The 14,756-nt window shown below is 43.3% G+C and overlaps 1 protein-coding gene across 2 annotated transcripts; it reads left to right on the forward strand.

Annotated features, from left to right (window-relative positions):
* Positions 1-622: 622 nt before the first annotated feature.
* On the forward strand, positions 623-13,822 carry LOC130181605 (zinc finger protein 883). Of its 2 annotated transcripts, none has more exons than XM_056395930.1 (3): positions 623-938; positions 6,598-7,225; positions 9,645-13,822. In XM_056395930.1, exons 2-3 carry the CDS (start codon positions 6,648-6,650, stop codon positions 10,585-10,587), a joined length of 1,521 nt encoding a protein of 506 aa, XP_056251905.1. In that variant the 5' UTR covers positions 623-938; positions 6,598-6,647; the 3' UTR covers positions 10,588-13,822. The 2 variants fall into 2 exon arrangements, with proteins under 2 accessions (XP_056251905.1, XP_056251906.1); XM_056395931.1 differs by lacking the exon at positions 623-938 and adding an exon at positions 4,391-4,508.
* Positions 13,823-14,756: the final 934 nt, after the last annotated feature.

A 14,756-nucleotide genomic window follows, 5' to 3' on the forward strand; every position in this document is an offset into this window, starting at 1 on the left:
ACCTTCATTTTCCCTTCTCTCCTTCATTCTTTTCCTTCCTTCCTTTCTCACTCCTCCCTTTCTACTCTCTTCTTCACTCTTCAAATCCAGACTTCCTGTTCCGTCTCCTTACCACCAGTTCTCCACCCCTCTCCTCCTGGTTCCTCATCACATATTTTTCTCCTCTCTTCTTCTCTTTACTTCAGCTTTCCACACCTTTCTATTCCTGCTTCCTCTCCTGGTCCACAGGTTGTCCTGTCCTGTCCCCTCGCTCTCTTACTCATTTTCCCTCATGACTCGCCCAGCTCGCCAAAAATAAATAATAAAATAAATGGCTATTTCCCCAGTACAGTTCTAATAGAGCTGCATTAAAATATCCATGTAAATATAAATAATGTTATTTTAAACGCTTTTGGGAAAACATCCGGGGCTGGAGCCCCACAAACCGCCCCCCTCGCTCCGCCTATGAGACAAGGGTGTTTATTTCAGTAAATGAGAGAAGACACAATATAATCTGAGAGGCAGAAATACAGAAATAAAAACCCTGATGTGACACAGTAGCGAAAGGTTTAACTTTAAAAACAAATTAATCCGGAAAAATGAACTTTTCTAAGTTTGAAATCGTCCGGTTTCGGTTCTGAAACTTCACGACACCTCGCGACATTTGCAGGCAGAGTTTGCGGCCGTCCAATCAGATTGGATGCACCGAGCAGGCTGCGCAGGAGCACAGCCAATCACAGATCAGAGAGGATCCGCGCGGTCCGCCGCCCGCCGCCTCTCTCCCGCAGCGACTGATCCACTCTGCCCAGCGACCTGCCGCTCCGTGCCGCAGCAGCGGTTGCTAGTCGACAGGCTGCCGCTGCTCTCCGGTTGGGATGTGACAGAGGTGCGGTAGACTACCGAGACCCAGACCTCATCCAGGACGAACCGGGAGAAGGGGGACCGTTCCGGGTTGAATCGTAAGTGCTTATGTTGAACATTATCTCGGTGGTTTAAGCGGTGAAAGGCTGAAACGCAGCGCGTGTCTGGTAAAGCGGCGGTGTGTGTGTGTGTGTGTGTGTGTGTGTGTGTGTGTGTGTGTGTGTGGGGCGCGCGCGCGCGCGGAGGTACATGATTATCCTGTGGAGAAATATTGGGACAAACCCGGTTAAGGCTCCGTTCACAAAATGTCGATTTAAGAGAAAAACGGTGACGCTGCAGCGGACAACACACCGGAGGCCCGAGGGTTTACCGCCCTCCTCCTCCTCTACATCTTCCTCCGCTTCATCCTCCTCCTCTCCTCCTTCTTTCCTCCTCCTTTTCATCCTCTCCTCCTCTTCTCCTCCTCCTCTTCACCCTCTTCATCCTCATCCCCTCCTCTTCATCCTCTCGTCTCCTCCTCCTCCTCCTCCTGTGTTGAAACCTACTTCCATCACCTACAAATATTCATATTGAATGTGATAAAGACAAATCTACTGAGACAATAAATTATAATCTGACCCACAGAGTCCATATGATTAGATGAAGATGATGAAGATGATGAAGATGATGAAGATGCCGGCTATGCAGACATGTCCAGCTGTAAAGTGTCTGATCTGTAATATTTTAATAACACTGTCACTAAAAATGAGATTAAAGATATAAACAGATACAGAATTGATCCACAGGGCTGATAGATATCGATCAATATCAGCTGTGTGTATGTCAGCTGATAAACGATGAGTTAAACTGATGTAACATGTTGTGTTACAGATAAGGAAAATGAATAGATTTGATTGTCTTCAAATATATATATTCAAATCTCAAATTTACCTCCCAAATCCTGTGTCAGTCAGTAAAACAGTAAAACATATATTATTGCCATAAATGGAGATCATTTCACTTCCTGTTTCCTCCAACTGTACCTAAAATGACAGAAACTCATCTTTGGGAAAAATGAATTTGACTTGTACCTTGAATTTTTAGTTTGGCCCATGTCCCATCCGCTTGAATGGAGGGGGCGGGGTTTATTTTATGACCTATACTGCAGCCAGCCACCAGGGGGTGATGTCCATCTTTATATACAGTTATTGTAAGAATATATATATATATATATATATATATATATATATAGACTGACAGTTACAGACTGTTACAGAGAGACAGTTATAGACAGTTATAGAGAGACAGTTATAGACGGACAGACAGTAACAGACGGTTACAGAGAGACAGACAGAGAGACAGTTACAGACAGTTATAGAGAGACAGACAGTAACCGACGGTTACAGACAGTAACCGACGGTTATAGAGAGACAGACAGTTACAGACGGTTATAGAGAGACATTTATAGAGAGATAGACAGTAACCGACGGTTACAGAGAGACAGACAGTTACAGACGGTTACAGACAGTCATAGAGAGACAGACAGTTACAGACGGTTATAGAGAGACATTTATAGAGAGACAGACAGTAACTGACGGTTACAGAGACAGTTACAGAGAGACAGTTATAGAGAGACAGACAGTAACCGACGGTTACAGACAGTAACAGACAGTAACCAACGGTTATAGAGAGACAGACAGTTACAGACGGTTATAGAGAGACATTTATAGAGAGATAGACAGTAACCGACGGTTACAGAGAGACAGACAGTTACAGACGGTTACAGACAGTCATAGAGAGACAGACAGTTACAGATGGTTATAGAGAGACAGACAGTTTCAGACGGTTACAGAGAGACAGTTATAGAGAGACAGACAGTAACTGACGGTTACAGAGAGACATTTATAGAGAGACAGACAGTAACCGACGGTTACAGAGAGACAGACAGTTCCAGACGGTTATAGAGAGACATTTATAGAGAGATAGACAGTAACCGACGGTTACAGAGAGACAGACAGTTACAGACGGTTACAGACAGTCATAGAGAGACAGACAGTTACAGATGGTTACAGAGAGACAGACAGTTCCAGACGGTTACAGAGAGACAGTTATAGAGAGACAGACAGTTACAGACAGTTACAGACGGTTATAGAGAGATAGACAGTTACAGACAGTTACAGAGAGGAAGTTATAGAGAGACAGACAGTTACAGACGGTTACAGGGAGACAGTTATAGAGGGACAGACAGTTACAGACGTTTATAGAGAGATAGACAGTTACAGACAGTTACAGAGAGACAGTTATAGAGAGACAGACAGTTACAGACGGTTACAGGGGGTGACAGTTACGGACGGTTATAGAGAGATAGACAGTTGCAGACGGTTACAGGAAGACAGTTATAGAGAGACAGACAGTAACCAACGGTTACAGAGAGAGTGACAGTTACAGACAGTTATAGAGAGACAGACAGGTACAGACGGTTACAGAGAGACAGACATTAACAGTTAGAGACAGACAGGTACAGTTACAAATGGTTACAGACAGTTATAGAGAGACATATTGTTACAGAGAGACAGTTACAGTCAGTTACAGATGGTTATAGAGAGACAGACAGTTAGAGACAGACTGTTACAGAGAGACGGACAATTACAGAGAGACAATTACAGATGGTTACAGACAGTTACAGAGAGGCAGACAGTTATAGAGAGACAGACAGTTACAGTTAGAGACAAACAGTTACAGAGAGACAGACAGTTACAGTTACAGATGGTTACAGACTGTTACAGAGAGACAGACAGTTATAGAGAGACAGTTACAGCCAGTTACAGATGGTTATAGAGAGACAGACAGTTAGAGACAGACTGTTACAGAGAGACGGACAGTTACAGAGAGACAGTCACAGATGGTTACAGACAGTTACAGAGAGGCAGACAGTTACAGAGAGACAGTTACAGATGGTTACAGACAGTTACAGAGAGGCAGACAGTTACAGAGAGGCAGACAGTTATAGAGAGACAAACAGTTACAGAGAGACAGTTACAGATGGTTACAGACTGTTACAGAGAGACAGACAGTTATAGAGAGACAGTTACGGACAGATAGACAGAGGACAATCTGTCAAGCTGAGCAGAATAAGTAAAGAGCTTCTTTTGTTTGCAAAATTCAAAATAAAATCCCATTAAAAACACTAGATTTCTGAGTTTTAACTGTAATATTTCTTTTGAGTAATATTACTCACTGATTTTAAAAATTAATAAATAGATAGACTATAAATTGTCATTACACGTAAGCTTGTATAAACATTTTTTTTTTTCATTTTTATCCGGGAGTGACAGCAATAAGTCATTAATAAGTCTAATAGTCTTTAGATCAAATAAGAGAAAGAAATTGAAGATTTTTTTCATTTAACTTTAGTTTTATTGTATTTTATATTTAATTTTGTGTTTTAATTTTTATTTTATGCTTAACTTGTTAAACATTACTTTATTTAATTTTATAGATATTTTTTCATTTTATTTTATCTTACGATGCTTTATTGTGAAAGCCAATCTACCGTACTTCCGTTCTTCGCAACCATTTAATCCTTTCCCACAATGCTTTGTGTCCACGTCCCCTGCTTCCTGTTTATTGTGACCGTCTCCACCGGTAAAAATTTAACGTTTTCTCCGCTGTGCCGCCGTTAAAGATCGGTGAGTAACCGAATCTCGAAACGTTTCACCGCCAAATCCGTTTATCGCCGTTAATTAGGCGGTTTGATCTTTTACTTTGACAGTTAAGGTTGAAGGAAGAGAAAATCCCTCCTCTGCTTCCTCATCACTGAGACTGAGCTCGGCCGAGCCCCGGAACTCCGCTCAGAAAATTCACCATTTAAAACCTCCTCTTTTTAAATCAAAGATAAAATCATTTTTAAGAAAATTTAAAAAGTTTTGCGTAATCAAAGACTCATGTAATAATTTCGGCGCTCAGATAAGACACTGAAAAGCTGAAAATGTGGAAGAAAGGGCATCTTTAATAATGGATGCCCTGCTAGCAACCGCCCTCCGCGGGAATATTTAGTGGGAAATAATCGCGGGAATAATGAAGAAATCTTTCATCTATGTTGATATTCAGTGTCGAATAGATGCAGCTTGTTTTATTTAATGCGCCAAAGACTCAATATTGGGGGAACAATCGGGTTTAAAGGAAAGGTCTGCCTGTCACGTATGTCGGGCTCCCGGCAGGCTCGGAGACATTAAAAATTACTGATTTGTGAACGGAGTTCGGTGAGACGGTTTGTCTTGGTTAAAAGAAAGAATGAATGTGTAGCAGAGGAGCCGGAGGGGTTTTTTTTTTTTGTTTGTTTTTTTATTAATCTGATTTATTTATTTATTTGATCAGTTTCCAGCAGAAACGTCTTTGCTGCTTCTGATGAATCTCATATTAAAAATTTATATAAACGTTACATTTCCTTTTGGCGGCTGTTGTGTCTGACAGAGGTCACAGGTCATCTGTGTTTATGATGTGCAGATACGTCAGAGTGGTGACCTTATATGGATGTTGGTGTCAGTCCGCGGTAATGACAGTGACGTGTTTGTTCTCTGGATCATTAATGATATCTTATGACGGATTACTGTAGTTGCTGCAGTAAACAGAGCTGCAGATACTGATCGATTATTTTGACATTCCTTCATCTTTTACTGTCACAGTGATGTCATACGTGTGGGTTCATTAGATTAGACTCAGGCTGACAGATGCTCAGATCACTCTGAGGTAAAACCGAGAAAAGAATTAAAGCCTCACGTTGCAGAATCCAACATCGTCATTGATTTAATATCTTGTGAATTAACTCATCGATTAATTATCTTCATGATTTTGTACCAAACATGAGAATATCAGATGTGGGACAGTCATAGCATCAGAGCTGAAACGATCAGTCGATCGATTAACTTCATTCATTTATCAATCAAAAACACCACTTGCTTCTTCAGGGTGTTAGGAGGCTGAAATGTGCTGCAGTGCAAACAGCAAGTAGCAGAAAAAGGAAATACTCCAGTAAAGTACAAGCACCTTAAAACTGTTAATATGAAAATGAAGCTCATATAAAAATGTCTTTCTTGGAGAATAACGGAAGTGTTCCAGTCCTTCACAGATATCTTTGCTGAACAGAATGACTGTATAAAATTGAATGTAAAAAGAAAAAAATTCAAACATTCGATTGTGATTGGTCCGCTGCAATGAATGCAGAACAGACAGGAGTCACACAAGGCCACTGTCCTTATTTTAAAATTTAACTCAAGCTGAAACAAGCGAATGATTTCACAACAACCGTGTGGTTATGACGGCAGAGAGCTCACACCCAAACTCAACCACAAAAAAGTAATCTAAAAAGACCTGTAAGATTTTAGTCAGTAGACACAAAACTGTAAAACCTCGAGATAAAGAAAACAATATAAGCCACAGTTAGCTTAGCAACAGTTCCATCTGCGAGAAAGGGGCAGGAGAGAGAGGGACCATGAACAGCTGTATAATAACAGTTATACCCAGAGGTAATGGTGTTATCATATGTGCTGGTGATTGTTAATTGTTGTAGTGGATGGTTGGAACCTGTGTGTTTCTTTACAGGGAATAATCAAACATTTTGACAGCGCTACTCTGGGTACTGATCAGCTGATCAGTGATATAACTGCTCTGAGTATCTGAGAGAGGGACGGTGACAGCACATGCTGACCTCTCCCCTTTTCTTTCCTCCTCTTCCCTCCTCTTTCTCCTTTCTCTCCACCCCCCTCTCCTCTTCCTCAGGCCTGTGGCTGCTCCTCTGAAGCTCTTCCTCTCCTCCACCTCGGTACAGGATGGAGGACACGGAGACGGAGCTGACGGTGTCGGAGTCGGACGCCCTGGGAGCCGACTTCATCACGGTGGAGCTGGACACGCAGCCCATCGAGTACGTGGTGAAGTGGGCCGAGGTCGGCTCCAAGTTCACCATCTCCTGTGTGAAGAAGGACTCGGACGACCCGTCGGACCTGACTGCTGACCAGCTGAAGATCGAGACGGACGAGGCCTTCTTCGCTCCGTACGAGGAGGTTTACCCCTGCGAGGTGACGGAGCAGAGCGTGGAGATAAAGACAGACTCTGACGAGGATGAGGAAGACACCGAGGAGGAGCACGAGGTGCTGGTGGAGGCAGGGAGCAGCCAGCTGGACGGCGAGGCCGACTCGGACCAGGCTGACTTCGAGCCGGACGAGCGGCAGTACCGCTGCAGCTACTGCGGGAAGTGTTACAGCCACGCCTCCAGCCTGTACCGCCACCAGCAGACGCACACCGGGAAGAGCACCGGGGCGCCGCCGCCCGCCAAACGGGCACTGGAGCCGACGCATCAGGATGCACGTTACACCTGCCCCCACTGCGGGATGAGCTTCAAAGGCAGCAGGTCCGTACTCTCTGTTCCACCTCTGCACGGTGGAGTTCATTGTCCTGATCCAGATCCGAGTCCTTTAATATCTGCTGGTCCAGTCTGATCTGATGTAGATTAAATCTGCACCTGTTACAGAACAGCTGCAGATTCTAATCTATAAAGTTATTGATCTGATATGAATCAAAGTTTAACTGGAGAATGAAACTTGTCTGAACTCGACCAAAGACCTTCTGTGAGGGAAGAAGCTCCACTCTGTGACACCGCTGTACAACCAGAGTGTTTCTGTATTTCAACAACTTCAACAGAGTGAGACATCCTCTCTAATAAACCATCAGCTGATCTCAGGTCAGTTTCAGGAGCAGTTAAACTTTCATTCATATCAGATCAATCATTTAAACTGATCAATCATCATGTAAAATCAGTTGTGTCAGATTTAGGTTCTGCAGCTGTTGTTTAAGGATTTAATCTACATTTACGTTCAGTCTGAGAATCAGATGAGATCAGAGTCTGGACAGGGATGAAAGAACATCTGTATGAAGTTAGTACTTATAGTTTAAATATTTCAAACGTAGCAGAATCAAAAAAAACGTACATCAGCCAGCTCATATTATATTTAGGAGGATCCTGGTTGGCTGCTGCTACAGGTGAGCTGCAGACGCTCAGGTGAGCTCTGGTCACAGTGAAGATCATGAGCTGACTGAAGAAAGAGCAAGTTTTAAAGATGGTTTGGATGTAGGTTCATGTCCATCCATGTCAATCTGTCGAGTCTAAAGATGAGTCGGGTCGAACAGGAAATGATTACTATCCATTTATTTTCTAGCGACTTTTATTTTGAAAATCTATCATATAAATTTAATTAAAATCTTCATTGATCATTTTCGTCTCAGATTTTCTATTAATAAAACGTAAAATATCTGTTGTGATTTGGTGCCATAAATAAAACTTAATTGACTCGACTTAGAAGTGGATAAAAAAATAAATAGATAAATAAAAATATATAAAAAATATATAAATATATAAATATATAAATAACAAAATAAAAAAAAATTCATAGATATTAAATAAATAAAATCAAGACTTAATGATTTAAATTGTGTGAATAATTAATCAAACTGAATAATAAATAATACATTAGACCAGTTTCCCTTCAGAATAATAGCAGACCACCTCAGTGTGTCACTCAGACACCATCAGGACAGTCTGTTGAATTTCAAAATTAAAGCCTCCATAACATAATGACAATATATACCAATATTTTTGCCGCTGCAAACTTTCCCACTTCTGCTCTTGTACCTGGTTTACACAGGCATCTTTGTAATGGCATCTACTTTTGGTTTTTGAATGTTAATAGTGACTGTCGTTACTGGGGCGTCGTGTAGCGTAGTGGTCTAAGCAGGCGCCCCATGTGTAGAGGCTACAGTCCTCGCTGCAGTAGTCCCCGGTTCGAATCCCGTATCGGACAGCCCTTTGCTGCATGTCATTCCCCCTCTCTCTGCCTCCCCGTTTCCTGTCTCTCTCCACTATACTGTCCAATAAAGGCATAAAAAGCCCAAAAAAATATACTTAAAAAAAAATAGTAACTTTCGTTACTGATTGTATGACATGACTGTCGGTCACCAGTAGATGGTGCATTTGCATTTTCTTTTGCTTCCTCATGTTCAGACTGAAGGTTCATATTACTTCATTGTGAAGTTGAAAACAGTTTCAGAGGTAAATGACTTTGTATTCCTCAGTCAGTCCAACTGAGGAAATGTTCCTTTATTTATTTATTCCTTTATTTGGCTCTTTGAAAATGTAATTTTCCCTTTTTTTATTTCCTATGACGGGAAAACATATTTTTTAGGTAGTTTAATGGTTAAAACCATACACATCGGTTAAACTTTAAACAGTGTGTATGATAGAAACAAAAGTGTTTGTTGTTTCCCTCCACCCCAAATGTTCTTGAACCCAGATGAATTTCATAATGACTCCTGAAGATACTCTGAGATATTTCCTGCTCTGCTTCTAATTCTTCTAGTTCCACTAGAACCTGAACATTATTAAAACCAGTTTAGAGTTAAAACAGTTCCTCTGTAAATATTGGCAGGTTGTTACTGACTCTTTTGTTTGACATTACATTTACATCTGGGACGATAACCGCAGCCTCGACTCTGTTCCCTCTATTACTGCTGCTTCTGACGCATCACTGTGTATTTTAATAATCAGAATAATGTTCTTCGATGCGTCTTGGTTCTTTGGGGTTTAAATCAGTGGAGCTGTGATGATCAATCAGTCGGTCGACAGAAAATAAATCTGAAACTATTTTGATAATTAATCAGTTTCAAACAAAAATGGTTCATAGATGAAATGATTTGTTGATTACTCTGCAGATTACTCAATAATGATTCGTTACAGCTAACTGATGTAATGTTTGTTTGTTTGTTTCACCTGTCAGGATGCTGGGGAGTCACCTGCGGCTGCACGGGAAGCGGCGGATCCACCCCTGCAACATCTGCGGGAAGGAGTTCAACCACAGCTCCAGCCTGTCGCGCCACCGCCTCATCCACAAGAAAGGAAAAGGAATCCCCAAGGACGTCGCCCTCGGCCCCAACGTGGCCGCCCTGCGCCACTCGCTGAAGGCGAGCGGCAAGAACAAGAAGACCAAGAGGCAGCAGCGGCAGCAGCAGCAGCAGCAGCAGCAGCAGCAGCAGCAGCATATGGCGGCCGCCATCATTCAGAGTCAGGGCGGCGATAAGTTCTACGCCTGTCCGCAGTGCGACATGAGCTTCAGGACGTCCACGCAGCTGTCAAAACACCAGGTGACCCACGTCAAGGAGCTGCTGGACAACTACACGCCCGGCAAGGAGAACCTGGGCGAGACCTCGTCCGACCTCAAGATCCGCCTCAAGCTCTGCTCCCGCGACAAGCCCAACTTCTACACCCTTTGTAAGAAGAACCGCCGCCGCCGGGGGGGCCGGGCCGGTAAACGAGGCCCCGCCACCTCTGAGGAGGAGGAGGGGGGAGGAGGAGACGGAGGAGTGGGAGGAGTAGGTGGAGTAGGAGCCGGTCGCCACGGCTGCAGCCAGTGTGGGAAGCGGTTTAGCCACGCCTCCAGCCTGGCGCGGCACCAGCAGACCCATAGGGTGGGGGACGGTGGCGGGCGGGGAAAGGTGCAGCAGCACCAGAAGCAGCTTCTCGCCAAGACCGGACTCCCCGCCGCCAAGACCAAGACCTACACCTGTGCGGCCTGCAACAAGACCTTCATGCACTCATCCAGCTTCTCCCGCCACAAGAAGGCGCACATGGAGGAGGAGCAGCGGGCCCGCGCCGCTGCCGCCAAACGCCGGAAGAGACCTATCTTAGACGAGACCGCCCCGCTGGAGTCCGACTCCGAGTGACGTCGCCCGGCTCTGGACAGGGTTTGGACCGGTTCTGGACCTGTTCTGGGTTGGTTCTGAATCAGCATTGACTGGTTCTGGACTGGTTTGGGACCAGTTCTGGAAAAGTTCTAATTTGGAAAAGTTCTGGACCAGCTCTCCACCAGTTCTGGACCAGTTGGGGACAGATTCTGGGCCGCTCGTGGTCGTCCAGGTTTTGGGAACTGGAACACGTTGATTCTTCTCTGGTGTAGATAGCAGCAGGACATCCATATATGGTCGTATGGCATGTCATAACTGACCGTTAGCTAATTGCTCTTCAGGATGGGATTAGATTTAAAGTGTAACCCCACCCGCCCCGCCCCCAGCCCCGCCCCCTCCTCCACCTGTCTGTTAGGACGCTGGTCACTTTCGTTTTGCCCTGTCCACACCCCATTTCCCATCAGCCACCTGAGGAGAGCTGCTGGGAATCAGAGTCAGCTGCTAGTCCATCTGTTTCAGGCCACGCCCACCTGCCACCACATTTCCCATCAGCCCCAGGACCTCTGTTCATCATGCAGAGTATTATGGGAAACTGAGTCCCTACAGAAAAGATTTACAACAACAGTGAAACCTGTAGATTCAGTTTGTGTTTGATATTTCTGATTAATAATCAAAGAGCTGAGATCAGACGACATCAGGCCAGTTTGGTTTGATGGAAGTTTATTAACGACAAAGTATTTTTATTATTTGAGAGAAATCCCGAGTTCTGTGTTTCTGTGTTTATGGTTTTCTCAAAGTTTAGTGAATCATCAGTCCGGACCGTGAAAAAAGACTTTCAGACATTTTTTTTTTGGTTCTCAGAATTTGGATTTGTTTTTTTGTGTTTTTTTTTTTTTTAATTGTTATTTATTTATTTATTTTTGTCCCCTTTGCCCTCGATCTCTTATGAAGAGTTTAGAGTAAGAATCTGAAGATTTTCTAGAATTTAATTCTTAATTGATAATTTTTCTGTTGATCAACTTTTCGTTTCGGCGCAAAAATAATTTTCCAACTGAACCAGAATTTTTTTTTCTCCCATGTTTCTGAACAGTAACAACAATCAGCTGATTTTTGTCGTTGATAAACCTCCGTACAGGTCCGATCTTGTTCCCGTCAGAGCAGCGGCTCCTTTACTCGTCTCCATGTTTGTTTTCTTTCTCCTCTTTTTTTTTTTTTTTAATTTGTTTTCCTCTAGGATGTCACCGCCCAGTTCCTCCCTGAGTGATTTTGATTGGCTGAAGTTCTTATTGGCACAACGTTCTGATTGGTTAACTGTGTTATAGCTTTGGTATTTGACATTTTATAAAAGGTTAAAATGTGAAATCCGAGCAGACGAGCCGATTGGTCGGAGCTGGCGTTCCTCCACATTAATGTATGCATGAAGACTATTACTTGCAGCTAGTCGGCCATATTCGTAGTTTTTCAGCTGGGTGTGTTTGATGACCGATCCGCAGCGTCTGATGTTTGGGTTTCTCGTTTTAGCAGCAGAGTGGTGGTGTTGGTGGAGGTCGACGGGGAAACTGCACTACTTATTTATGAATTTGGAACAATGTTGTAATATATAAATATAAATGGTATTTAAATGTGATTCACAAGTTTAAAAAAAAAAAACAAAAAAAAAAAAATCAAGAGAGTGTCTAGGCCTGGCCTAGCTGCCCTCGTTACCGTAGCAACATCACCGTCACCTTCATTGTTTAGCATCGTCATCATCATCATCATCATCATCATCAGCATCATCAGCAGACAGGAAAAGACTCAGCAGACGTCTCGTTTTCCAAGTTAAAGTTTTCAAATCAGTTCATTAACAAAATACTGTAACAGATGTTTGTCTGAGGCAACATCTGGACTTCAGCAAAACAAGAGTTCAAACAAGAGTTCAGTTTAACCCAGTCTGACAAAAAGCAGCCGTTTCCATAAAGAACGTGTGATATTTTATTTGGACTCGAACAGAGACGACAATCTGAGGCGACATTCAGACAAAAATGATTTCAAACATCGACTTAATCATAGATTTTCTGAGCAAACACTGGTTTCATTAATTACATTTAGTTTTCAGGAAGTACAGACGGGATTTGGGAAAATCTGGAATCGAACGTTGACGTCTGTCTGAGACGACCTCTGGACTCAAGCGGTCAAATAACACAAAAATTAAAATGTTGCTTTTATTAGTTGATTGAAGAGACGAAGGTACGGGTGTAAACAAGGTGGACGTCACATCTGAGACAACATCTGGACAAAATGTTTCAAAAGCTCATTTATTAATGACAAAGTCTAGTGAATTCTGTGAACCAGCTGTTATTGTGAGATTTGGTGACAGATGTTTGCACGTCTGTCTGAGACAACATCTGGACCAAAAATGACCAAACAAATTGCTTGAGTTAAAAAGTCAAAAGTGAAATTGTGACTGAAACAGGGGAAACACTTCAACGTCTGAATCTGACGTTTGGGCAAAAACATTGGAACAAAACGGGAATTTGTTTTGTTTTATTGGTTCATTGAAAAGACAAAGGTACAAGTATTAACAAAGGAGTTTCCACAAAGTTAATGTTTTTGGTGATTTGATGACAGATGTGGACTCAAGCGGACGTGACAGAACATCTGTCAAGGCTGGTGTCAGCTTTAAACTGTTGGAGGTTCTTTACAGAGTCGGACGTCTCGGACCAAAACATGAAGGAACATCGAGTCAGAGTCTCAGAGTTTTTCCTCCCTGACAGACGGACCAGCTTTCACCAAAATAAAAGCATCATCTTTGGACGTCAGTGGACCCTGAACCCCCCCCCCCCCCCCCAACAACTTTTTGCTTCCTGCGTGTGGAGCCGTCTGACGGCGGCAGACACTGAGTTTGTGAATAACGATTCCCTGTGTGAATTGGATTGGACTTAATTTAACGGTGACCTATTTATAAATGTGTGTAGGCGGCAGGTTGTCGGAGTCGCACTACAAACTTCCCATAGAGACGAAAAAGAAGCACTCGGTGCCCCACGCTCCACCCCCTCCCTCCCACGCCACGCTCCGGGTTCTCTCTCCTCGTTTCGGGCCTTGAAGCTGCCGTTCTCCTCCTGTCCACAGCAGAGTTTTGCATTTAGATCCATGTTGTGTTGCTTGTTTTCGTTTGGTTGGTGGTTTCTCAGCTTCACCTGCAGATAGAAGGTTGTTCGTCATTGTATCGTGTTTGAATAGAATAAACCCAGTTGACATGTTTTGTCTTGCGTTTTGTAATAAACCTTTAAAAGTAGTTTCCTCTGTGTGTGTTCACTCCGTAAACCGGGTTCAGATCCAGACCTTCACCCGCAGAGTCCTTGGATCGAGTCTGCGAGTCCGCTGGACCAGGAGGGGCTGAAGTGAGACCTAAGCCGTTTCATGGACTCGACTGGACAAGGTTCTTTTTTTCCTCTGCAGCTAGGACCCCTTCAATGCAGCGTTGTTACTATAGCGACAGTGCACAAAGCATCATTTTGAACGTGACACATGCGACATGAAACGCAACAGAGAAACGTCCTTAGTTTAATCAACATTCGGATGTTGATTTTGAATTTTTAAATAGGATTCGATGTAATTTGATTTTCAGCACTCCTGTTTAAAAACTACAATTTCCCATTATATCTGCACCTTGCAACCTAAGTTTCCATAGTTTACACTTCTCTTGTGTTTTATTTGAAGTGTTGATCCATAAGATCGGAAGAGGGTGAGAGAGGGGGCGGTGACTGCTTTGTTGTGACATCACAAAGTCACAGAAGTCCTGACGGCTGGTTTTAAGTCTCAGTTTCTGAATACAGGCTGTGTGCATTTCTCTGTGGACTGAGGCTTTGATACTTTCACAGTATTAATATAGAAGCTAGAGCTGATCTATAATCACACTACACATGGACACAGACCTTTACACTGGAGGAGCTTTAAAACTGAGCTATGTAACAAGCAAGTGGCTCCCCTGAGAGACCTGAAGCGAACCAGGATGAGCGATGAGCCAAACCTCCCAGTTTTGTTAACAATACCTTAGCTATGAGTGATAACACATTCTCCCAGCTGCCACCTGCCAGCTGAGGATGTCAGAGTGTTTTCTAACCCTGATCTATGAGCTTAGATTTACTGTCCCTCCTGCATTGTTGGGTTTCTACAGTTTTCCTGGCCTAGTGTTTAGAAACGTACATGATATGACACATTGAGAATGA

This window comes from Seriola aureovittata, chromosome 14, assembly GCF_021018895.1.
Source record: "Seriola aureovittata isolate HTS-2021-v1 ecotype China chromosome 14, ASM2101889v1, whole genome shotgun sequence".
NCBI lineage: Eukaryota > Metazoa > Chordata > Actinopteri > Carangiformes > Carangidae > Seriola > Seriola aureovittata.